General features: G+C 44.1%; 1 protein-coding gene across 1 annotated transcript in view; it reads right to left on the bottom strand.

The window, feature by feature from the left end:
- The window catches only part of LOC138787565 (zinc finger protein 850-like), a 124,967-nt gene that overhangs the window by 11,281 nt on the left and 88,508 nt on the right, over window positions 1-25,178 (bottom strand). The window contains exons 4-5 of the mRNA XM_069964912.1: window positions 12,777-14,574; window positions 4,973-5,289 (exon numbers count right to left, since the gene is read on the bottom strand). Coding sequence (XP_069821013.1) covers window positions 4,973-5,289; window positions 12,777-14,574 — 2,115 coding nt within the window. The remainder of the gene's footprint in view (window positions 1-4,972; window positions 5,290-12,776; window positions 14,575-25,178) is intronic.

Here is a 25,178-nt window from a genome sequence, read left to right as displayed (position 1 = left end):
TCAGTGGTGTGCGTCTCCCAGCCCTGTGCACTATGATAAATTACTATAATATGATTAATCACCAACTCCCTAATATTGCCCCTGTGGTAGCCAACCCAACCAAAATTGGCCCACATATTAGCCAGCCCTCCCGATAGTCCCCAAATAGTAGCCAGCCCACCAAGTGACCCATATAGTAGCCAGCCCTCCCCAATAGTCTTCTATATAGTAGCCAGCCCTCCCCATAGTCTCTTATATAGTAGCCAACCCTCCCCAATAGTCTCATATAGTAGCCAGCCCTCCCCCATAGTCTCTTATATAGTAGCCAGCCCTCCCCCATAGTCTCTTATATAGTAGCCAGCCCTCCCCAATAGTCTTATATAGTAGCCAGCCCTTCCCCATAGTCTTATATAGTAGCCAGCCCTCCCCAATAGTCTCATATAGTAGCCAGCTCTCCCCAATAGATTTAAATAGTAGCCAGCCCTCCACAATAGTCTCATATAGTAGCCAGCCCTCCCCATAGTCTCATATAGTAGCCAGCCCTCCCCCATAGTCTCTTATATAGTAGCTAGCCCTCCCCAATAGTCTTATATAGTAGGCAGCCCTCCACAATAGATTTAAATAGTAGCCAGCCCTCCACAATAGTCTCATATAGTAGCCAGCCCGCCCCCATAGTCTCATATAGAAGCCAGCCCTCCCCTGTAGTCTCATATAGTAGCCAGCCCTCCCCATAGTCTCCTTTATAGAAGCCAGCCCTCCCCAATAGTCTCATATAGTAGCCAGCCCTCCCCCATAGTCTCATATAGGAGCCAGCCCTCCCCCAGTCTCACATAGTAGTCAGCCCTCCCCAATAGTCTCTTATATAGTAGCCAGCCCTCCCCCATAGTCACATATAGAAGCCAGCCCTCCCCCATAGTCACATATAGAAGCCAGCCCTCCCCTGTAGTCTCATATAGTAGCCAGCCCTCCCCTGTAGTCTCATATAGTAGCCAGCCCTCCCCTGTAGTCTCATATAGTGGCCAGCCCTCCCCATAGTCTCTTATATAGTAGCCAGCCCTCCCCATAGTCTCTTATATAGTAGCCAGCCCTCCCCCATAGTCTCATATAGTAGCCAGCCCTCCCCCATAGTCTCATATAGTAGCCAGCCCTCCCCTATATTCACATATAGTAGCCAGCCCTCCCCATAGTCTCTTTTATAGTAGCCAGCCCTCCCCTGTAGTCTCATATAGTAGCCAGCCCCCCCCCAATAGTCTCTTATATATTAGCCAGCCCTCCCCCATAGTCTCCTTTATAGAAGCCAGCCCTCCCCAATAGTCTCATATAGTAGCCAGCCCTCCCCTGTAGTCTCATATAGTAGCCAGCCCTCCCCAATCTCATACAGTAGCCAGCCCTCCCCCATAGTCTCTTATATAGTAGCCAGCTCTTCCCCATAGTCTCCTATATAGTAGCCAACCCTCCCCCATAGTCTACTATATAGTAGCCACTAGAACAGTTGTTAAAGAAAACCATCCGTCATCCGTGGACGGCCCCCCATACTTACCCCATCCTGCCGATCCCACCGTGCAGCTATGGCCGCCCACTCATCTTCTCATGTAAGTATGGGGGCCATATCCAGGGGTAGGGTGGGTTCGGGGGGCCGTCCAGGGCTAACAGATTGTCCCATTAGCTTGGACTCGCCCTTTTCTGCGGCCCCAGAGGCAGGACATGTGTGATGACGTCACTGCACTGCCGGCGTCAGAACACCACTCACATACTCCTAGGCCACAGGCTAAAAACTGTGGCCTACAAGATTATAATATTGGTGGTCCAAGCGGCTGTCCGGACCACCCATATTACAATCTAATGCAATGGCGGGCAAGATGTAATTCAAACTCTAAATTGCCTGGCAGGCCAAAAATAATGCCACCGTGGGCCAGAGTTTGACATGACTGGTTTAGATGAAGCGATCTGTGAATTATCAGCCAACGACCAACGAAGATTTGAGAACATGTTGTAAGACCACAATGAACGATTTCTCGCTCGTTGCTTGATCATTCGCTGTGTTTACACGTGCCGATTATGTCTCAAATGCAATTGTTATCGCGAAAATTCTAATTATAATCGCTCCGTGTAAAAGGACCATAAGGAGGGTAGTCAAGAGGAAGCTAGAGCGACAGGCCACTTACCTGACATCGGACAATGACGACCTAAAACCAACATGGTAGTCTTTACTGGCGGTACTTAGGGCTGATCATGTCCATCTTATGGTGCGTTTACACAGAACGATTATCATCCGGACTTTCGCGATAACGATCGCATTTGAGCGATCATCGGCTGGTGTAAACACGGCAAACGATCAAGAGACAAGCGATAAATCGTTCATCGTGATCTTTCAAATTGTCATTGGTCGTTCACTGAAAATTCGCAGATCACTTTGTGTAAACAGTCTTTCACCGATTCATTGAATCTGCGAGATTGGCTTAAGCGATCTAAGGGTGCCTTCACACCTACCGGATCCACAGCGGATCTCACTTCTGCGAATTTGGAGCGAGATCCACTGCAGATCCGGTACCATTCACCCTAATGATAGCACATACCCGCAGCGGGATTGACATCCCATTGTGAGTATGAGCTTTAACCCCCTGATGCCCACAGCCCCGCTGCATCCCCGCCTCTTGCAGCTCCACCGCTGCCCCCATCAGCCCCGGCGCCCGCATCCCCAATCGCCGCCCGCACGCATCCTCGATCATCCCTGCAGCCCGCACGCATCCCCCCGCATCATCCCCGCAGCCCGCCGCCGAGAGCATACATTACCTGCTCCTCGGCGCAGCTGCTGGGATGATGCGGGCGGGCTGCGGGGATGATCATGGATGCGTGCGGGCTGCAGGGATGATGGGGGATGCTGGCGATCGGGGATGCTGGCTGCGGGGATGGTCGGGCATGCAGGCGGGCGGCGATTGGGGATGCGGGCGCCGGGGCTGATGGGGGCAGCGGCGGAGCTGCAGGAGGCGGGGAAGCGGCGGGTCTGCAGGCGCCAGGGGGTTAAAGCTCATACTCACAGCAGGATGTCAATCCCACTGCGGGTATGTGCTATCATTAGGGTGAATGGTACCGGATCCACAGTGGATCTCACTCCGAATTCGCAGAAGTAAGATCTGCTGTGGATCCGGTAGGTGTGAAGGCACCCTTAAAACGATTTTTCCAAACAATATATCGTTACAACTAAATGCCGATCGTTGTAAAAAACACATTGTTATTTCGAAATCGTCAATCGCTCGATTGGGCAGATCATCACTCCATGTAAACGCAGCATTAGACAAAGCTATTTTTAACGATTAGCGATTGCAGACGAGATTATTTATCGTTAACCTGAAATCGTTTTCCATATTATACAGCAATAGTCGCTAGATACGATCGTTACTACGGTCGTTTACTCCATCTGATCCCAGCAAAAGGAGGAATGATGTGCAATTACTCTCAAAGATTAGTGAATAAATGCAGAATTACAGCGAATGATTAGTGAACGATTAACGATAATTTTAGGGTCAGATCTAAATCAACGATCAACGACACACGAATGATTTTTCGATCGTTGCCTGCAATTACACAGGACGATTATTGTTCAAATTCAAGCACTATAACGATTTTCCGCACGATAATCGTCCAGTGTAATAGGGCCCTAACACATGATAGTTTGTGTTCAAGAGGATGGGCAGTGATGTCTTCAATATAATCCATATATGCAGTAGATCTACAACCAAAGAGCTATCGTGGGTGGTTCTGAACGTCTCCATAGTACAGTATAGAGGCTTACAAACTCTCGCTGTATTGACTATACGGAGTAAAAAAGAGCACCGATACATCGTCAGGGCAATGGAGAAGGAAAAGGGCTGGCGTAAAAGGGAGCAGGCGATCTGTAAGGGAAGACATATGGAGAAGGGAGCCCGCTTTCCTGCAACAACTTTAACATAATGAGGAAAACTGTAAGGCTACATTCACACATTCCGTGTTCCGCACGGACGTGGAATGCCTGTAACAGAGTCTCCCCCTTCTGGGCAGCATCTGTGATAAGATGCTGGGAGCGGGGGAACTGTACAGATATGCGCCGCGCTGTAATGAATCAGTCGCGCGGCTCTGTCATTACAGCGCAGCGCATAACTGTACAGTTCCCCCCGCTCCCAGCACCTTATTACAGATGCTGCCCGGGCGGGGGAGAGTCCGTTACAGGCATTCCACGTCTGTGTTCCGTGAGGAACACGGAACATGTGAATGCAGCCTAAAAAGATACTGTGTAGACGGGAAGGTAGAAAGTATCAGCATCTTTTAAGCTCGCTTCTTTGTAATGGCTGGAGATGGAAGCTGTATGAGCCAAAGTTAGGAGACGACTCATTTGGGAGTCAGAGAAAGAAACATCAAAGTCGTCTTCCCATGTGGACAGGTGGGAGTGGGCGGGCGGGTGGGTCGGGGTAAATCCTGTAGCAAGGAGAGGGAATGTCTGAGAGGGTCAGAGCCCAAACATAGAAATTAAAATGGAGTAGTAGAGCGGGCACAGAGGGAGAGTGCAGGAAGATAGAAAGTGGAGAAGCTAGAAGCTTCTCCTCCAGCCTAAGGGGCAAGGTCGACATTTTCTTACAGGAAGGCGAGATGGCCATAAGCCATTCCATAAGGTGGTGCTAGCTCTGCCCTTATTCAAGATGGTCCATGCACGAAAGACAGGGTTCTCTATGATGGTGGTGGTGGTGGTGGGGACTTGTAGTATAGGGAAAAGAGGGGATGGGTGTCAGGTAGTCCTAGGAGCGCAAAGTGTTACCGAGCAATATGAGAAGAACGGATGCTGAAGGGAGAAGGCAAAGGTCAAAGTGAACCCTGATAGGATTTCTCTTCTGCTCATTTACTTTGCTAACTGATGGAATAAAATATTATCACCTCTAGTTTTGAAAGCTTACACAGTAGTTAATAGCTGAAAACTCACACAATCGGTGAGTGTTCTCTGCATTTAGTGGTCACAACTCACCTGGGCGCTTACCTGTAGTAATGTCCTCCTTGTACTGCTCATCACTGCCCACATCTGTCTCCTCTTCTTTTATTATTATTTTTATACCATTTATATAGTTAAAATCTTCCCCCTGATTTATAATATGGGAGAAAAACATTATAAAAGTCAAGAAGTCAGGTGGGCAGAATATATAATTATTCAACATAAGAACTAAAAATAACAGGAGGAAATATGAGTCCCACAGCTGCAGGTCTCTTGATGGCTTAAATAAAACCTCAAGAACCTCATACACTGGATATCCGCCATGGCTACAGGTCGGCCTCTGCCAGACACATCTGGGGGAAATAAGGGATCAGATAGGAAAAAATGCAACCTGTTGTCTCCTTATCCCAACCAGCCGTCTCCATAGCCAGAAACTGGGATAAGATCCAGACACCATGTAATGTCTATGGTCGTCTATATCCGCCATCTCCACCTTCCTCATTACACAAGTATAATCCATATAATACTGTAAGATAAACCCAGACTAAGAGCAAGAGCCTCACATCTACACATCATAGGGAACATCTCCATCTACCTGATCCTGAGGAAGAAGAGGACGGGGACATCTCTCTGGTGCTGTTCTCTTACTGGATCTGACTGGAGGGAACACATACAGAGACTGAATTCATTCTTTCCATCCAGATAATACAGAGAGGAGGTGTGTATATAGTCCTGTCTATTACCTGCTGATGGGAGGGGCTGCTGATCCTCCAGCATCACATCCTTGTACTGATCCTTGTGTCCTTCTACATACTCCCACTCCTCCATGGAGAAATAGACCGCCACGTCCTGACACCTTATAGGAACCTGACACACACAATGATCACACAGTCATCCCCCCCACCCCTCCAGTGGTGTTACTGTATAATGTCCCAGCATTCCCAGCAGCCACAGTCTCACCTCTCCACTCAGCAGCTCCACCATCTTGTTGGTGACTTCTAGGATCTTCTCTTCCTCCATTTCCTCATGTATCAGGGGCCCCGGGATTGGGCTCAGGGTTCTTCCCCATCCTTCACACCCAGGGGCCCCACAGCGCCCACTAGAGGACTTCTTCACTACTGTGTAATCCTGTGTATGGAGAGACACATTACTATCACTCCATCCATTCCCAGAATCCCTCACCTCCCCAGTCCTATCCATCTGTTATTCCATAGATAAGAATGATGTCATGATGACATCACTCCCAGAATCCCTCACCTCTCCAGTCCTATCCATCTGTTATTCCATAGATAAGAATGATGTCATGATGACATCACTCCCAGAATCCCTCACCTCCCCAGTCCTATCCATCTGTTATTCCATAGATAAGAATGATGTCATGATGACATCACTCCCAGAATCCCTCACCTCCCCAGTAAGCAGGAAGAGTATGTGTAGGGTGAGGGTTATTATCCTCTCGGCCATCTTGTCTCTGTCTCTCTCCATGGTTGATGGGTCGGTCTCTTATATAGAAGATATCAGCAGAGGATCCTGGAGTGTTGGGAGATGAATGGAGAGAAGATGAGACAATGTAATATATCTGGTATGGCTTGAAACCATAAAAAAAAACCACTTCATACATAAGACTTAATACCGCTCAGTCCTGAAGGGGTTAATCCTCCCGCTGTCCCCCAGCTCCTTCCCTCCGCCTGCAGAGCTGTACAGGAGCCGTGTGCTTCCCCTGTGCTTCCAGGACCTGCCATGATGTCACAGTCATGTGATCAGTCACATGATCAGGGGCTGCTGCTCAGTGTATGCAGGACTCTGCTGTGATGGATGAGCTGAAGTGATGTGTATTTTTGACACTGTTCATTTCTCTATTAAAAAATGCAGTGAAACCAAACAAAAATGTATTTGGGAGGTGAAAATTACAATTATAAAGATTATATATTTATATTACGAAAATTTATATATATATAAAAAAAGACAATGTAATTTTTTTTCTTTTATTTCATTGAACCCAGTAAAACATTTACATTTTAATAGAAAATACAAAGAATAAATAAGGTAACAAATAAAAATTAAGGAGAAACAAAGGTCACAGTGAAGCATATAAATTCTTTTATTGTTATTTATTGGATAATGATCAGTGATTTCTTTTCTGGGCATGAAAATTGCTTCATTATTTGATGGTTTATTCGATATTTGATAGTTAACGAGATTTGAATTGTGAGCAAAACATTTCCCACATTCTGGGCATGAAAATGGCTTCTCCCATGTGATCTCTCTGGAAGAGTTGTGTAAAGGCAGCTTGCAGCGTGTTCAGGCGCTCACCGCCACTGGGTCATACTCTCTGCTCCACCTCCCCACTATCTGACTGACACAAGCTTCCTCTGCTGGTGACTTCCCTGCTTCCACCATGGTCTGTCTCCAAGGGGGGTCGCCCGCATGTGCCTTCCACCTATCCCCCCCATCTGGCTTCATCCATTTCATGTGACTCACCAGTGCCTGAGCAACAAAAGTAGTTTACTACTGCGAAGGTGTCAGTACCTGTATACTCCATTTGACTTGTTCCTATTTCCTGACCTTATCACTCCTGACTCGATGGAACAGTGATGATAAATAATAATATAGAATTCTTAAGAGGCCATGGAATTTGAATGAGGACACTTTCAATCCTTTAATGAGAATCTATGACAGGAAAAGTCTGGCAAACCAGGATATATTTCATAATCGAAATTCTATTTGACATGTAACAATACTGTGACCCTGGTAAACAGGTTCAAGATCCAAAGGTGATACAGGAAAATTTAGCCTGAGACCCTGATGGTGACCCTCCTCTTTATTGTGGGTGGAGCTAGTAAAGATTAATAAGAATACAGTCTTCCTAAGAGGCCCTGGAATTTAAAGTCACACTGTCACCCCCTATTTGCATTCTGACTGCTCTCCACAGGTGTAGAGGGCAAATCTTACAGCTTTCATTACTTATTTTATATCACACCGCATGGTGCTTGTTCTGGTAAAAAGTCGTTTTTACCACCTGTGGATTAGTATATGTGGGCGGGCTCTTGCGCCTTACGTGCCACATCGCTCCGCCCCTAGTGCCACTTAGCCCCGCCCCATCCGTGACATTATCGCCACATAGGCCCCGCCCCCTTAGCAGCCATTGGAAGGGCCAGCCTAAAGCTCTAGGCCCCACCCCTCTATATTGTCCCACACCAATGGCCGCTGAGGGGGCAGGGACTATGCGGTGATGACGTCACGGATGGGGTCGGGGCTAAGTGGTGCTGGGGCGGAGCGATGCGGCACATAGGCCGTGAGGCCCCGCCCACATATACCAATCCACAGGTGGTAAAAACGACTTTTTACCAGAACAAGCACCATGAGGTGTAATATAAAATAAGTAATAAAAGCTGCAACATTTACCCTTTACACCTGTGGAGAGCAGTCAAAATGCGCAGTTAAAAACGTGGCCCAGGTACAGCACGCATGGGAGGTGGAGGGGTTGGTTCAGCAAAAGAGCGTGACAGCATTCCAATATATATCCATGTTTGAGACGCTTTAAATAAATAAAAAATTTACATTAAAATTTTTAATTGAAGATTTAAAAAAAAAAATCACCAATTAGGGTAGCCTCTACCGACCTGGTTGATCCTGCCTGTGAAATAGCTACTACTTTCATGGAAGGCAGCAGGCACAAAAATGATCACTCCCGACCTGGTGGAGCATAAACGATACATAACAATACACTATGCTTAAGAGGCCACGAAATTTGGTGGTGATCTCCATAAAAATTGTAGGCGAGAGCCTGGTATGACCCTCTCAAAAGGTGTGGGTGAGAGCCTGGTGTGACCCTTACAAAAATTGTTGGAGAGTGTCTTGTGTGACCCTATGAAAAAATGATTGATAATTTGAAATTAAATTTTAATTGAATTTGCAATTTGACATTGGTGGGAGGATGACACCGGACACTATTCTTAAGAGGCCATGGAATTTGGTGGTGACCCCACAAAAAATTGTGGATGGCCTGGTATGACTCTCAAAAAAATTGCTGGAGAGTGTGACCCTATGAAAAAAAATATTTATAATTTAAAAAAGAAAACTTATTTTTAAAGTGAATGTACCACCAAGGCAGTATAAAGTATAAAATATATATATATATATATATATATATATATATATATATATATATATATATATATATATACACTCACCGGCCACTTTATTAGGTACACCTGTCCAACTGCACGTTACCACTTAATTTCTAATCAGCCAATCACATGGCGGCAACTCAGTGCATTTAGGCATGTAGACATGGTCAAGTCAATCTCCTGCAGTTCAAACCGAGCATCAGTATGGGGAAGAAAGGTGATTTGAGTGCCTTTGAACGTGGCATGGTTGTTGGTGCCAGAAGGGCTGGTCTGAGTATTTCAGAAACTGCTGATCTACTGGGATTTTCACGCACAACCATCTCTAGGGTTTACAGAGAATGGTCCGAAAAAGAAAAAACATCCAGTGAGCGGCAGTTCTGTGGGCGGAAATGCCTTGTTGATGCCAGAGGTCAGAGGAGAATGGGCAGACTGGTTCCAGCTGATAGAAAGGCAACAGTGACTCAAATAGCCAACCGTTACAACCAAGGTAGGCAGAAGAGCATCTCTGAACGCACAGTACTTTGAACTTTGAGGCAGATGGGCTACAGCAGCAGAAGACCACACCGGGTGCCACTCCTTTTAGCTAAGAACAGGAAACTGAGGCTACAATTTGCACAAGCTCATCGAAATTGGACAGTAGAAAATTGGAAAAACGTTGCCTGGTCTGATGAGTCTCGATTTCTGCTGCGACATTCGGATGGTAGGGTCAGAATTTGGCGTCAACAACATGAAAGCATGGATCCATCCTGCCTTGTATTAACGGTTCAGGCTGGTGGTGGTGGTGTCATGGTGTGGGGAATATTTTCTTGGCACTCTTTGGGCCCCTTAGTACCAATTGAGCATCGTTGCAACGCCACAGCCTACCTGAGTATTGTTGCTGACCATGTCCATCCCTTTATGACCACAATGTACCCAACATCTGATGGCTACTTTCAGCAGGATAATGCGCCATGTCATAAAGCTAGAATCATCTCAGACTGGTTTCTTGAACATGACAATGAGTTCACTGTACTCAAATGGCCTCCACAGTCACCAGATCTCAATCCAATAGAGCATCTTTGGGATGTGGTGGAACGGGAGATTGGCATCATGGATGTGCAGCCGACAAATCTGCGGCAATTGTGTGATGTCATCATGTCAATATGGACCAAAATCTCTGAGGAAGCTTCCAGCACCTTGTTGTATCTGTGCCACCAAGAATTGAGGCAGCTCTGAAGGCAAAAGGGGGTCCAACCCGTTACTAGCATGGTGTACCTAATAAAGTGGCCGGTAAGTGTGTGTATATATATATATATATATATATATATATATATATATATATATATAATCGATATCCAGCCGCACCTCCTAGAAACACGGGTGCCAGGGAATGTCCAGACCACGGACTCAATAGATTCCAGTTCAAAAAATATATCCCGGCACTCCAAAGATCCAGTTAGTGTCTTTTATTGAAAAACTTCATTAGTGCACAGCACAGCAAATAGGTTATGATGCAACGTTTCGGCAGTCAGTTACCGCCATTTTCAAGCATAACCGTAGTGACAACAACCTCCATTAAATACATGTGCATTCATTAAACAAGTGTCATTTCATAGGTGCAGATACATGTCAATTAAATTCAAACATCGTGACGTGTCCATTCAGACACACCTCAAGGGTGTGTGTAGTGTCCGTGATTTTTGTTCAGGATTTTTCGAGCGCAAAATCCTGAACAAAAATCACGGACACTACACACACCCTTGAGGTGTGACGGAATGGACACGTCACGATGTTTGAATTTAATTGACATGTATCTGCACCTATGAAATGACACTTGTTTAATGAATGCACATGTATTTAATGGAGGTTGTTGTCACTATGGTTATGCTTGAAAATGGCGGTAACTGACTGCCGAAACGTTGCATCATAACCTATTTGCTGTGCTGTGCACTAATGAAGTTTTTCAATAAAAGACACTAACTTGATCTTTGGAGTGCCGGGATTTATTTTTTGAACTGGAATATATAGATATATATATATATATTTCAGTAATAATAATGGTACATTTGCTTTAATTAAAGTTGAATTTAGAATTCAACATTGGTGGGAGGATGACACCTGACTCTATTCTTAAAAGGCCATGGAATTTGGTGGTGACGTGAAACCCCCCCCCCAAAAAAAAATAAAATAAAATAAAAATAAATAAATAAATAATTGTGGGCGAGAGCCTGGTGTGAACCTTTTTAAACTTGTTATCACTTCTGTATAATGACAATGAGAGATTACTAGTCCTGAAAAGTAAATTGAGAGAGCAAGTGTGGTAACTCTGCCCACAGCCACTTTCCAGTAATGTTGTTGGGAAGGGCGTGGGTGAATAATGCAAAATTCAGCATCGTACTTTTGCGCAACACCCTGGTGTGACCCGCTAAAAATTGTCTTGTGTGACCCCATGAATTTTTTTTTTAATATACAATTTGAAATAGAAAATTTTATTTGAATTGAATTTGAAATTGAACATTGGTGGAGGGCTGAAACCTGACTGCAATGAACGCTGTGGAGGAGGTGGTAGATGACCGCGCAGGTGAATTGGAGTTTGGTGTACATGAAGGGCAGTAGGCGCACAAATGATCCCTCCCAACTCCACACTCTGTATAGAGTAGTGACGATAAATAACAATACAGTATTCTTAAGAAGCCATGACATTTGGTGGTGACCTCCGTAAAAATGATAGATGAAAGCCTGGTGTGACCCTCCTGGTATCGATCCACGTAAAAATTGTGGGTGAAACTGTGGATGAGAGCCCAGTGGGGACCCTCCTTCTAATTGTGGGTAAGAGCCTGCTGTGATCCTTTAAAACATTGTGGGCAAGAACCTGTTTTGATTTTCTTAACCACTTAGTGACCGCCAATATGCCTTTTCACAGTGGTCACCAAGGGGCTTTATTCTGATACTTATGCCTTTTTATGGTGTATGTGTCGGAAGGCTCTGCTACGCTCCTGGGTAGTTTAACCTGGTAAATGCCACTGTCAAATCATGTCAGTGGCATGTAACGGCTTCCGGTGGCCACATGGGTATAGTCACGTGATCGCGAAGTCCGGGCTCCTGATCTTGTATATGGCTGAGCGGATTGCACAGTGCTGACCATAGACAATACACTATCGTAGTAGTGCAGTGTATTGTATCAATGATCAGCAGATCACTAATTAGTTTTAAAAAGTATTAAAAAAACCCTTATAAACCCCCCTCCCTATAAAAGTTTAATATACCCCTTTGCCCATTATTGTTCCCGCACGGTGAACGGCGTTTTCTGTTACACCAATATGATGATAATAAAAAATAGAGATCATGGCGCAAAAAATTACACCGCAACCAGCCCTGTAGGTGGAATAATGAAAGCACTATGGCTCTTATCTTAAAAGGCGGGGAAGAACATTGCACTAATTTGACCCGGCCATCCGGCCATCAATGGGCTCGGCCTTCAAGGGTTTAAATCCTAGTCTTCTGCAAATGGGTCAAAGATTTCGCATTGTAAGCACCTACTCAGCTTTGTACCATCAACTTCAGAATGGAACATCTCTGGTCACATTAATTATGCCCCCTACCCTTGCTCAAAACGCCTTTCTTTATTATTTCAGAAGCTGCAAGAAAATCAATATTTACAGGCGTGGCTCTCCTGTTATTTTAGCTGAAACCCTTTACTCCATTCTGGTCATGAAAATTATTTTCCCATATGGGTTCTTTGATGTCTTATTAGAGTTGACTTTTGGGTAAAGCACTTCCCACATTCTGAGCACGAATATGGCTTCTCCCCTGTGTGAATTCTCATATGTCTAACAAGCCGTGATTTCAAAGTGAAACATTTCTCACACTCTGAACATGAAAATGGCCTCTCCCCTGTGTGACTTTTCAGATGTTCATCAAGAGTTGATCTTACAGCATATGATTTCCCACATATGTGGCATGAAAATGGCTCCTCCCCTGTGTGAATTTTTTGATGGTCAATAAGAGTTGGCTTAGTATTAAAACCTTTCCCACATTCTGGGCATGAAAAAGGCTTCTCCCCTGTGTGAATTCTATGATGTCTAATAAAATCTGACTTTGCATAGAAACGTTTCCCACATTCTGGGCATGAAAAAGGCTTCTCCTCTGTGTGAATTCTCTGATGTCTAACAAGAGCTTTTTTCCAATTATAACATTTTCCACATTCTGGACATGAAAATGGCTTCTCTCCTGTGTGAGTTCTTTGATGTTCAATAAGAGATGAATTTTGGATAAAGCCTTTTCCACATTCATGGCATGAATATGGCTTCTCTCCTGTGTGAGTTATTTGATGTTCAAGAAGAGCTGACTTTAAATTAAAACCTTTCCCACATTCTGAACATAAAAACGGCTTCTCTCCTGTATGAATTCTCTGATGTCTAACAAGAGCCGATTTCCCATTATAACATTTTCCACATTCTGAACATGAAAATGGCCTTTCTCCAGTGTGAGTTCTTTGATGTTCAACAAGAGTTGATTTCTGAATAAAGCCTTTACCACATTCATGGCATGAAAATGGCTTCTTTCCTGTGTGAAGAATCTGGTGTTTCGCAAGACATGATTTCTGAGCAAAACATTTCCCACATTCTGGGCATAAAAATGGCTTCTCCCCTGTGTGTATTCTCTGATGTTCAATAAGAGCTGACTTCACATTAAAATTTTTCCCACATTCTGTGCAAGAGTATGGCATTGCTCCTAGGTGAATTCTTTGATGTTGAACAAGAGCCGATTTCCCATTATAACATTTTCCACATTCTGAACACAAAAATGGCTTCTCTCCTGTGTGAGTTCTTTGATGTTCAATAAGAGTTGATTTCCGAATAAAGCCTTTACCACATTCATGACATGAAAATGGCACCTTTCCTGTGTGAAGAAGTTGATGCCTATCAAGACTTATTTTCTGAGTAAAACATTTCCCACATTTTGGGCATGAAAATGGCTTATCCCCTGTATGAGTTCTCAGATGTATAATAAGATCTGATTTCCGAAGAAAATTTTTCCCACATGCTGAACATGAGACTGGCCTCTTCTCTGTGTGAGTTTTTTGATGTGAGACAAGTTTCAGTTTTGTAGTAAAACATTTGCCACAATGTGAACATAGAAATGATTTTTTCTCTATGTGAGTTATCTTATGTCTATCAAGATCTGATTTAAAAGTAAAACATTTCCTGCATTCTAGGCATGAAAACAGCTTCTCCCTTGTGTGAATTTTCTGATGTCTCACAAGATTTTTCTTATGAGTAAAACATTTTCCACATTGTGAACATGAAAATGGCTTTTCACGTTCAACATTCATTTTGTTACTTCTATTTTGCCCAGGAGTCTGTGATGAATGAAAAGGTTGGACTTCTTGAAAGGGATCAGATGACAGATCTTTGCTGTGAGGGGCTGATGGTGTATCTGGGGTCATGGAATGCTCTTGATATGTATCTTGTGTGATATGATCCTCTGAGGAGATCTGATGTCCCCCTGAGCTCCTGGTAGAATCATCTGCCAAGTATAAAAAATATTTTTATTAACTTTCAGTAATATAACCTCAAAACATTTAGCATCAATGTACAGAGTCTATTTTGTACAATATTATAAGTGAATGACCAGGGCTGTATAATCTGATACCCACCCACATAAAGGGTAGTAAGGATTAAGCTGGAGACTACAGGCCAGTTAGCTTAATGGGGTATTCTCATCACAACAATTATAGCTAAAACAATATATCATTTAGGCTATGTTCCCACACAGTACTGACACGAGATGCCCCTGTAAGGGCCTCTACTACATTCATGCTCCTACATGTTTAAATCACCAATAACTACAATGCCGCTTTTTACTGACTTTTTGATAATTTTCTCAAGTCAACAAATGTTCTCATAGTTCTGAGTTGAACCTGGAGGCCTATAGATGACACCTATCCTAATACCAGATCCCTATAGATCACACCTATTCTAATAACAGATCCCTATAGATAGGTTTGAAAGTGCTATGTAGCTAAAAACTGATATAACTCCACAAAGAAAGTGTGAGTGTTTTCTGTATTTAGTGGTCACTACTCGGGCAGTTACCTGTAGTGATATCCTCCTTATACTGCTCATTACTGCTTTCATCTGTCTCTTCTTCTTTCACTTTCATATATGTATCGTTATTGTAGTTCAGATCCTTCCTTGTAGTAATATCCTCCTTATACTGCTCATCACTGCTCATATCTGTCTCTTCTTCTTTTATTGTTTTGTCCATAGCAATAATACAGTTCAGATCTTTCCCTGTATTTTCCTCCTTATACCGCTCACCACTGCTCACATCTGTCTCTGGAGCATTAATATTGTTCCCATCTTCATCCTAATTCATAAGATGTGAGAGAAATATTGTAAAAGTCATCAGACAGTAGGAGAAGTCAGGTGGGATGTACAGATCATAGGGAACATCTCCATCTACCTGATCCTGATCCTGAGGAAGAAGAGGACGGGAACATCTCTCTGGTGCTGTTCTCTTACTGGATCTGACTGGAGGGAACACATACAGAGACTGAATTCATTCTTTCCATCCAGATAATACAGAGAGGAGGTGTGTATATAGTCCTGTCTATTACCTGCTGATGGGAGGGGCTGCTGATCCTCCAGCATCACATCCTTGTACTGATCCTTGTGTCCTTCTACATACTCCCACTCCTCCATGGAGAAATAGACCGCCACGTCCTGACACCTTATAGGAACCTGACACACACAATGATCACACAGTCATCCCCCCCACCCCTCCAGTGGTGTTACTGTATAATGTCCCAGCATTCCCAGCAGCCACAGTCTCACCTCTCCACTCAGCAGCTCCACCATCTTGTTGGTGACTTCTAGGATCTTCTCTTCCTCCATTTCCTCATGTATCAGGGGCCCCGGGATTGGGCTCAGGGTTCTTCCCCATCCTTCACACCCAGGGGCCCCACAGCGCCCACTAGAGGACTTTTTCACTACTGTGTAATCCTGTGTATGGAGAGACACATTACTATCACTCCATCCATTCCCAGAATCCCTCACCTCTCCAGTCCTATCCATCTGTTATTCCATAGATAAGAATGATGTCATGATGACATCACTCCCAGAATCCCTCACCTCTCCAGTCCTATCCATCTGTTATTCCATAGATAAGAATGATGTCATGATGACATCACTCCCAGAATCCCTCACCTCTCCAGTCCTATCCATCTGTAATTCCATAGATAAGAATGATGTCATGATGACATCACTCCCAGAATCCCTCACCTCTCCAGTAAGCAGGAAGAGTATGTGTAGGGTGAGGGATATTATCCTTTCCGCCATCTTCTTCCTGTCTCTCTCCATGGTTGGTCAGTCAGGAGAGTTATCAGCAGATTATCCTGGATAGTAGGAACCTGAATTGAAAAGAAGATGAAACTGTGTCTTACAGTAAGCTAAAGTCAGAGAAAAGTAAAGATGTCAGCTGCCAAAATAATGATTGCTACAATTTGGACAGGTGGTTAGTGGAGTGTCTTAATTTGGTAGGAGGTAAAAAGTCAGGGTGAGTATATAGGGGATTTTTAGGTGTGGGAGATAGAGAGATCATAATAAAACGGGATTATGGCCACTTTAAAACTTTTTATATGTTACTTCCCTTGTAGAAAACATACCAAACCTCTAATCCTTACCTCTCCAGGCTCCCCCGGTGTCCTCCTGCAGTGTCTCCAGGTTACCTGATGACTGTAGCCTTTTACGATAAAAAACTAATCTCAGCAGTGACAGCCTCTCAGCCAATCACTGGCCTTGGCGATGTCCTGTCTCAATCAGTGATTGGCTGAGCAGGCTGTCATTGCTGAGATGAGTTCATTTCCAAAGTGGTAGCAACTGCAGTCAGTGGTAGATCTGGAGACAACATAGAAGGACACTGGGGGAACACAGAGAGGTAAACTTAAAGGGGTTATCCAGCGCTACAAAAACATGGTCACTTTCTACCAGAGACAGCCCCACTCTTGTCTCCAGCTTGGGTGGGGTTATGCTGCTCAGTTCCATTGAAGTGAATGGAACTTAATTGCAAACCGCACCTGAACTGGTGACAAGAGTCGTGTTGTCTCTGAAAGAAAGTGGCCATGTTTTTGTAGCAAGATGTCCATTATGTCTTATATAAGGAAAGCAAGATTAAACGTACTGGATAACGCCTTTAACCCCTTAACGACATCAGGCGTAAATTTACGCCCTCGCAGCCTGGTACTTAACGCACCAGGGCGTAAATTTACGCCCAATGTTTCCCCGCTCGGGGAAGATGGCCTGCTATAATGTATAGCAGGCCATCTCTGCTCGTCGGCACGGGGGGTGATTAACCCCCCCCCCCCCCCCCAGTGCCGACGATCGCTGCTATCGGCTGATTAATACAGATCAGCCGATAGCAGCTGAATACAGCTGAATACAGCTTTCCGGGTCATCGGTGAAAGTGTCGCCATTAGTGTCCCCAACAAAGATGGCGCCGGTGCCACCCCCACGATCGCCGTGATAGGCCGGCCAGTACCGGCCGGCCCATCACGGCGATCTAACAGTTAAAAAGTGTCCGGCCGAGTTCTGCACCCCTCAGCTAGGTAGCTGAGGGATGCAGAACAGGTGTGTGTGTGGTGCAGGTGTACCATACTCACCTGATCCTGGCCTCCGGAACGAAGATTCGCGGTCCCGCTTCCTCTTCTCCTTGTCGCCGCCACTTCCGGGTTCGTTCGGTCGTTCGGGAATCTTCGGCTCTTCAGGCTTTTCCGTCACCCCCATCTTCGGCCATCTCCGCCAGCTCCATTTTACTGCCGCCTAGCGGCTGATCAGTGTATATTATACACTGATCATTTGCTTTGGGGTAAAAAGTTTTGGTTTTTTTCCCAAATTTTTTTTTTTCTTTTTATTCGCCCTAACGCCGCTGAGTGCTAATCAGCATCGCACGCAAGTGCGCCGCTGATCAGCAACTCCTCCTTTTTGGCGTAGGTTTTCCCCCCTATATCCTACCGCCACCCCCCCTATATCCTACCGCCACATAAGTGCGGCATTTATCAGCAGCTTCTTTTTTGGCGTAGGTATATTTTTTCTTACTGTAAAAAAAACCGTAAAAAAACACTACATTACACCACACTACACAAAATAAAGTTTTACACTACACCAGAACACATTTACATACCCCATATACCAATCCCCGTATAAAGATGGCCCCCAGGGTGTTTTCGGCGTCAGAGGCATACGCTATTGATGCCTCCGACACCGAAACAGCCAGTGAGGATGAATGGGGGGATACTTCGTTCCTCCATTCATCCTCATCCTCCTCATCATTCAGTGACGTGTCTGGGGGTAGCGTAGCGTACGCTGCCCCCCAGACACGTCTTTTCCGCCAGTACCGTCCCAATAAGAGATGACGGTATGGCGTGAAATTCTACAAACTCTGTGAGAGTAACTCAGGGTACAATTACAGATTTAGGGTATGTGCACACTGCGGAATGGCGAAGGATAACCCTTTGTGCATTCCGCAGCTGGCACCCATCGGCAGACCGATGCAGGCGTGTGTCTCCACCCATGTCATAGACTCCATTCTATGCACGGGCGGATTCCATCGTCCATCCAAAGAATGAACACATTGGTCGGAGAGAGGAATCCGCCCGTGCATAGAATGAAGTCCATGACACGGACGGAGACGCACGCCTGCATCAGTCTGCCGGTGGGTGCCAGCTGCGGAATGCGTGAAGGGATATCTGTCGCGATTCCGCAGTGTGCACGTACCCTTAGAGTGTATGTAGGAAGGGACACCCGAATCCTGCATACCCCCCCCATCCTCGGAGTTAGTGGGAAGATCGTTTGGGAACTGATCTTCCCACTGCTGGATAAAGGTTACCACCTGTACGGGGATAACTTTTATACCAGCACCCCCTCTTCCGGTCCCTCGCTGCCCGAGCTACTGTAGCTTGCCGCACAATCCGAAAATATCAGAGGCAGTAATAGAGCCCTAATATTTAGCAGCCATGGAGCGGACCCAGCGCTTCTGGATATGAGGGACCCCGTATCGCACCAGGAAAAAATTTTCCAGGTGACGTCCCCCACACTGGAGAACGGGAGACCCCAGAAGAAGTGCAGAGTGTGGGGTAACAGGGGGATCAGGAAGGACACCATTTTCCCGTGTGACACCTGTCCTGATCCCCCCGGCCTCTGCATACTGGATCGCTTCAAGGCGTACCACACGTCATTGGGGTTCTACATTATCTAAATTCTGTCCCTTATTCCTATTTCAGGGGTCACGTTGATCCGGGGATTATTCTGATCGCCATTATGGAGTCGGGAAGGAATTTTTTCCCAGTAATGAGGCTACTGTTGTCTACCTCACGAGGGTTTTTTGCCTTCCTCTGGATCAACACAGGTTGAATTATTATTTTCGTACTCAGGGGAAATTACTCTACACGTTTTGTGTTCATTTTCTTTTTTAACTTCTTGTGGAAATGGAAAAAATCAAGGCTAGACCAACATTTAGAGTAAAAAATGCTTAATTTTTACACTAAATCATTGATCTTGTCTTGATTTTTTCATTTTCACAAGGGGTTAAAAGATGAAAAAAAAACACAAAATGTGTAGAGCAATTCCCCCTGAGTCCGTAATTACCCCACATGTGGACATAAAGCGCCATGTGGGTGCAGGGCAAGCCTCTGAAGGGAAGGAGCGCCATTTGGATTTTGGAGGCTGGATTCGGCCAGAATGGATGATGAACGCCATGTCGCATTTACAGAGCCCTCGTGCTGCCAAGACACTTGAAACCCCCCACAAGTGACCCCATTCTGGAAACTACACCCCTCAAGGAATCTAACAAGGGGTGTAATGAGGATATGGACCCCTTGATGACGGGCACATTTGTGCCGTGAAAGTGAAAAAATGAAAAATTTCCCTTTCACGTAACATTGTTCCACATTTGTGCCCGTCACCAGTGGGGTCCATATGCTCACTGCACCCCTTGTTAGATTCCTTGAGGGGTGTAGTTTCCAGAATGTAGTCACTTGTGGGGGGTTTCAAGTGTCTTGGCAGCACGAGGGCTCTGTAAATGCGACATGGCCCTTGAAATCCATTCCAGTAAAATCCAGCTTGCAAAGGCCAATTGGCGCTCCTTCCCTTTGGAGGCTCGTCCTGCGCCCCCTTGGCACTTTATGTCCACATGTTGGGTATTTCTGTACTCGGGAGAAACTGCGCTACATGCTTTGTGTTTTTTTTTTCTTTTTATTCTATTGTGAAAATGAAAAATTGAAGTCTAGAACAACGTTATAGTGTAAAAAATACATTTTTCTTTTTTCACACCACATTATTCTGAAAATCTGTGAAGCACCTGTGGGGTCCAGATCCTCACCGCACCCCTTGTTACATTCCTCGAGGGGTGTAGTTTTCTAAATGGTGTCCCTTTAGGGGTGTTTTTTAGGTTTTGGCACCCCAGAGCCTCTGCCAACCTGAAGTGGTACGGTCAGAAATGACCAAATATAACGGAGGCGTTGAAATTCACTAGGCGCTCCTTTGTATCTGAGGCTTGTGGTTGCGTCAAATAGCGCAATAGGGCCACATATGGGGTATTTCTATAAACTAAAGAAACGGGGCAATCAGTATTGGGGTGCATTTCTCTGGTAATAAGTTTATAAATATGAAAAATATTGGATTACAATAAAATCTCTGCACAGAAAATTAAAATTTTTTAATTTCTTACACATTTAGTTTTTATTTCTGTGACTCCCCTAAAGGGTTAAAACACTTTCTGGATATGCTTTTGCAGAGTTTGGGGGGTGCAGTTTCTGAAATGGGGTGCTTTGTGGGGCTTTCTAACATACAGGCCCCTCAAACACACTTTAAACCTGAACAGGTCCCTAAAAATATCTGATTTTGAAATTTTACAGAAAATTTGGAAATTTGCTGCTAATGTTTTAAGCTTCCTATTGTCTAAAAAAAATGAAAGATAGTTTAATAAATGCCGCCAACATAAAGTAGACATGTTGCTAATGCTATTTAATATATAATTTATGTGGTATAACCATTTTCTGTATAAGCAAAAAAGTTTCAAAGTTGGAAAAATGCATTTTTTCACAATTTTTCACGTTATTTGGTTTTTTTTCATAAATATTCGTTATAAATATCGACTCCAATTTACCAGAAACGTGAAGTACAATATGTCACGAGAAAACAGTCTCAGAATCAGCCGGATAGGTAAAAGCATCCCGAAGTTATTAATGACTAAAGTGACACAGGTCATATTCATAAAATTTGTCTCTGTCATTAAGGCCATTTCAGGCTCTGTCCTTAAGGGGTTAAAGGGGTTATCCAGTCTTAGAAAACATGGCCACTTTCTTCCAGAGACAGCACCGCTCTTGTCTTCAGTTTGGGTCCAGGTTTTGCAACTCAGTTCCATTGAAGTGAATGGAGCTCAATTGACAACCACACCTGACCTGGAGACAAGAGCGTTGCTGTCTATGGAAGAAAGTGGCCATGTTTTTCTAAAGCTGGAGAACCTCTTTAGGAGCTAAACTTCCTCATGTACTGTGACTGCTGTGTATACCAGAGGAATAGCCGCACCCTCTGTAAGGCTGGGTTCACACAATCCGTTTTTTTCAAAAAACGGATGCAAAACGGATCAGCTTTTTTTTTGACGGACACAAAAGTAGTGTCAGCTACGTTTTAGTGCCCGTAAAAAAAAAAAAGGATCAGTTTTGATCCGTTTTTTTTTACAATGGAAGTCAATGGAAAAATTGATCAAAACGGATGCACACAAATGCATCCGGTTTTTTTTTGCAAAAAACGGATGGAAAAAAAACCGGATTGCAGAAACGCAGTGTGAACCCAGCCTAACCAGTGCCGGCTGTAATGCACATCTACCATCTGCTGCAAAAACAAGGGTTAGGCACCATTCATGAGGTGTGAGGGGTCGCCATGACAACCAGGGCCTAATCTGACCAAAACCAATCTCTACATAGGAGAGCACAGCGTCTCACTCCCTGTGATATCTGTGTCCTGCTCCACAGACCAACAGCTAAACTAATCCGGTATTATCCAGAAGGGGTTAACAACAATGGACACATAGATATATATACTGTACCTCCACCTGCAGAGCTGTACAGGAGCCGTGTGCTTCCCCTTTGCTTCCAGGACCTGCCATGATGTCACAGTCATGTGATCAGTCACATGGAGGAGGAGTCACATGGTCAGGGGCTGCTGCTCAGTGTATGCAGGACTCTGCTGTGCTGGATGAGCTGAAGTGATGTGTGTGCAGCAGAGCTATGTGTGTGGAGCAGAGCTGTGTATGTGTGTGTTATATATGCCTGCAGAAGAGCCCTGTGTGTAATGTACATGTAGCTGAGCTGTATGTGTGTGTAATGTACATGTAGCTGAGCTGTATGTGTAATGTACATGTAGCTGAGCTGTATGTGTGTAATGTACATGTAGCTGAGCTGTATGTGTGTAATGTACATGTAGCTGAGCTGTATTTGTGTGTGTACAATACATGTAGCTGAGCTGTATATGTGTAATGTACATGTAGCTGAGCTGTATGTGTGTAATGTACATGTAGCTGAGCTGTATATGTGTGTAATGTACATGTAGCTGAGCTGTATATGTGTAATGTACATGTAGCTGAGCTGTATGTGTGTAATGTACATGTAGCTGAGCTGTATGTGTGTAATGTACATGTAGCTGAGCTGTATGTGTGTAATGTACATGTAGCTGAGCTGTATGTGTGTAATGTACATGTAGCTGAGCTGTATGTGTGTAATGTACATGTAGCTGAGCTGTATGTGTGTAATGTACATGTAGCTGAGCTGTATGTGTGTAATGTACATGTAGCTGAGCTGTATGTGTGTAATGTACATGTAGCTGAGCTATATATATGTGTAATGTACATGTAGCTGAGCTGTATGTGTGTAATGTACATGTAGCTGAGCTGTATGTGTGTAATGTACATGTAGCTGAGCTGTATGTGTGTGTGATGTACATGTAGCTGAGCTGTGTGTGTGATGTACATGTAGCTGAGCTGTATGTGTGTAATGTACATGTAGCTGAGCTGTGTGTGTGTAATGTACATGTAGCTGAGCTGTGTGTGATGTACATGTAGCTGAGCTGTATATGTGTAATGTACATGTAGCTGAGCTGTGTGTGTGTGATGTACATGTAGCTGGGCTTGATATATATTTATAGATTGTAGGCCCTCGCGGGCAGGGTCCTCTTCCCCCATGTATCAGTCTGCCATTTGCCTTTGTGTAATGTGTTTTTGACCTTCCATTGTCCCTATTTGTTACCCCTTTCTCTCTTATAGCGCTCTGGAATTAAGGGCGCTCTATAAATAAATAATAACAGTATAACCCGCATGCAATATCCACTACTGATATCTGTCCCCTTTTCTGGTATTGGACAACACTTTTAAGCTACTTAAAGGGGTTGTCTGGGATAAATTCTATTTTGCTATGCTGCCATCGCTCTGGAGGAGATGTCAGACACATATACTTACCTGTCTAGCTCCACTTTCATTGCCAGGTCCTGGGCCGCCCACTCTTCCCCAGTGATTTCAAAACACCTGATGACACGACCTTCCCGCTAGAAATGGAGCACAGTTTAGATTTTATACCGAGCTTCCATTTCCGACAGGATTGAGACATCGCTGGATCTTTTGAAATTGCTGGCAGTGGTGGAGAACTGGCAGCCAGGACCTCACGGTGGAGCGGGACAGGTAAGTATGTATGTCCCTGACATCTCCCTTGCAGCCTGGTAAAATATAGTTATATCCCAGATAACCACTTTAACCCTTTACGCCGCAGCCACTTTCGGGGGTAAAAGTGAATCTGTCAGCTGTAATTCACATTCCAAATTGCTGACACTGTTACTGTATATGTTAAATCAGGGAGACAGATGTCAGACAAATATATCTTCTATGTAAAATAACTATTGCAACTTCCTAAAAAAAAGATAATGTGTATAAAAAAAAGCAATTACTTTCTTGCAAAAACAGCGCCACCTCTGTCCTCAGGTTGTGTGTGGTATTATATTTTGGCTTTATTCATGTTAATAAAATTGAGCTGCAACGTTGGACCCAAACTGAGGACAAGAGTGATGTTATTTGTGAAAGCAAGCGGCGATGCTTGATACGCTGTAAAAATCTTTCCAGAATTTTCCGGAAGAGCCATGGACTGCACTGTAAAGTGTATGCAGTGAATGGTACTTCCGGAAGTATTCCATCTCCGGCAGGGCCCTGAACAGACAGAATGATCATTTTTGCACTGTGATCTCTGGTTATTATTGTTACCACATTTAGGGTATGTTCACACTAAGTAAATGTGGTGGAATTCTGCAGAGGATCTCTCTGCCGCGGAATCCCGCCTTCCTCAGTGTGCCATAGCCTGTTTATGAGAGGGCTCACTGCCTCCGCACCAGCCACTCTCTGAGCAAAGAATTGACTGTTACCGTAATTTTTATTCATTTTTTCTGGGATGTCATGTGAAAAAAAAATTCTGTAATAGTCTGGGCAATTCCAGATGTAGTAATACCAAATATGTTGTTTTTTTTTTTTTTGTTTTTTTTTTATTTACAATTATTTTAACCCCTTCAAGACTGAGCCCATTGATGCTCGGATGTCCGGGTCAAATTAATGTAATGTTCCTCCCCGCCTTCTAAATGCCATAGCGCTTTTATTTTTCCACCTACAGGGCTGGTCGGGGTGTCATTTTTTGCGCCATGATCTCTAGTTTTTCTTATAATCATATTGTTGTAACAGAAAAATCTTGATTGCTTTTTATAATTTTTTTTCCTGATTTTAAAGAAGATCAGCAATCTTGGTGTTTGTTTTTTTTTCTTTTCACTTATGCCAATCACCATGCGGTAAAAAAATGTTACAGTTTAATAGATCGGACAATTCCGTGCGCTATGATATATAATATGTTTATTTATTTATTTATATTTTTATAATGGGCAAGGGGGTATATTAGACTTTTTTTGGGGTGGGGGTTATAAGTTTTTTTTTAACTTTAAAAAACTTTTTTAATTACACTTTTTTTCACTTTAAAACATGCATAGATTGCACGTATTGATCTATGCCATGTCATAGCATAGATCAGTGTTATTAGAAATCTGTGCATA

Source organism: Dendropsophus ebraccatus, chromosome 3 (genome assembly GCF_027789765.1).
Source record: "Dendropsophus ebraccatus isolate aDenEbr1 chromosome 3, aDenEbr1.pat, whole genome shotgun sequence".
Lineage (NCBI taxonomy): Eukaryota > Metazoa > Chordata > Amphibia > Anura > Hylidae > Dendropsophus > Dendropsophus ebraccatus.
This window is presented reverse-complemented; position numbering and strand designations above follow the sequence as displayed.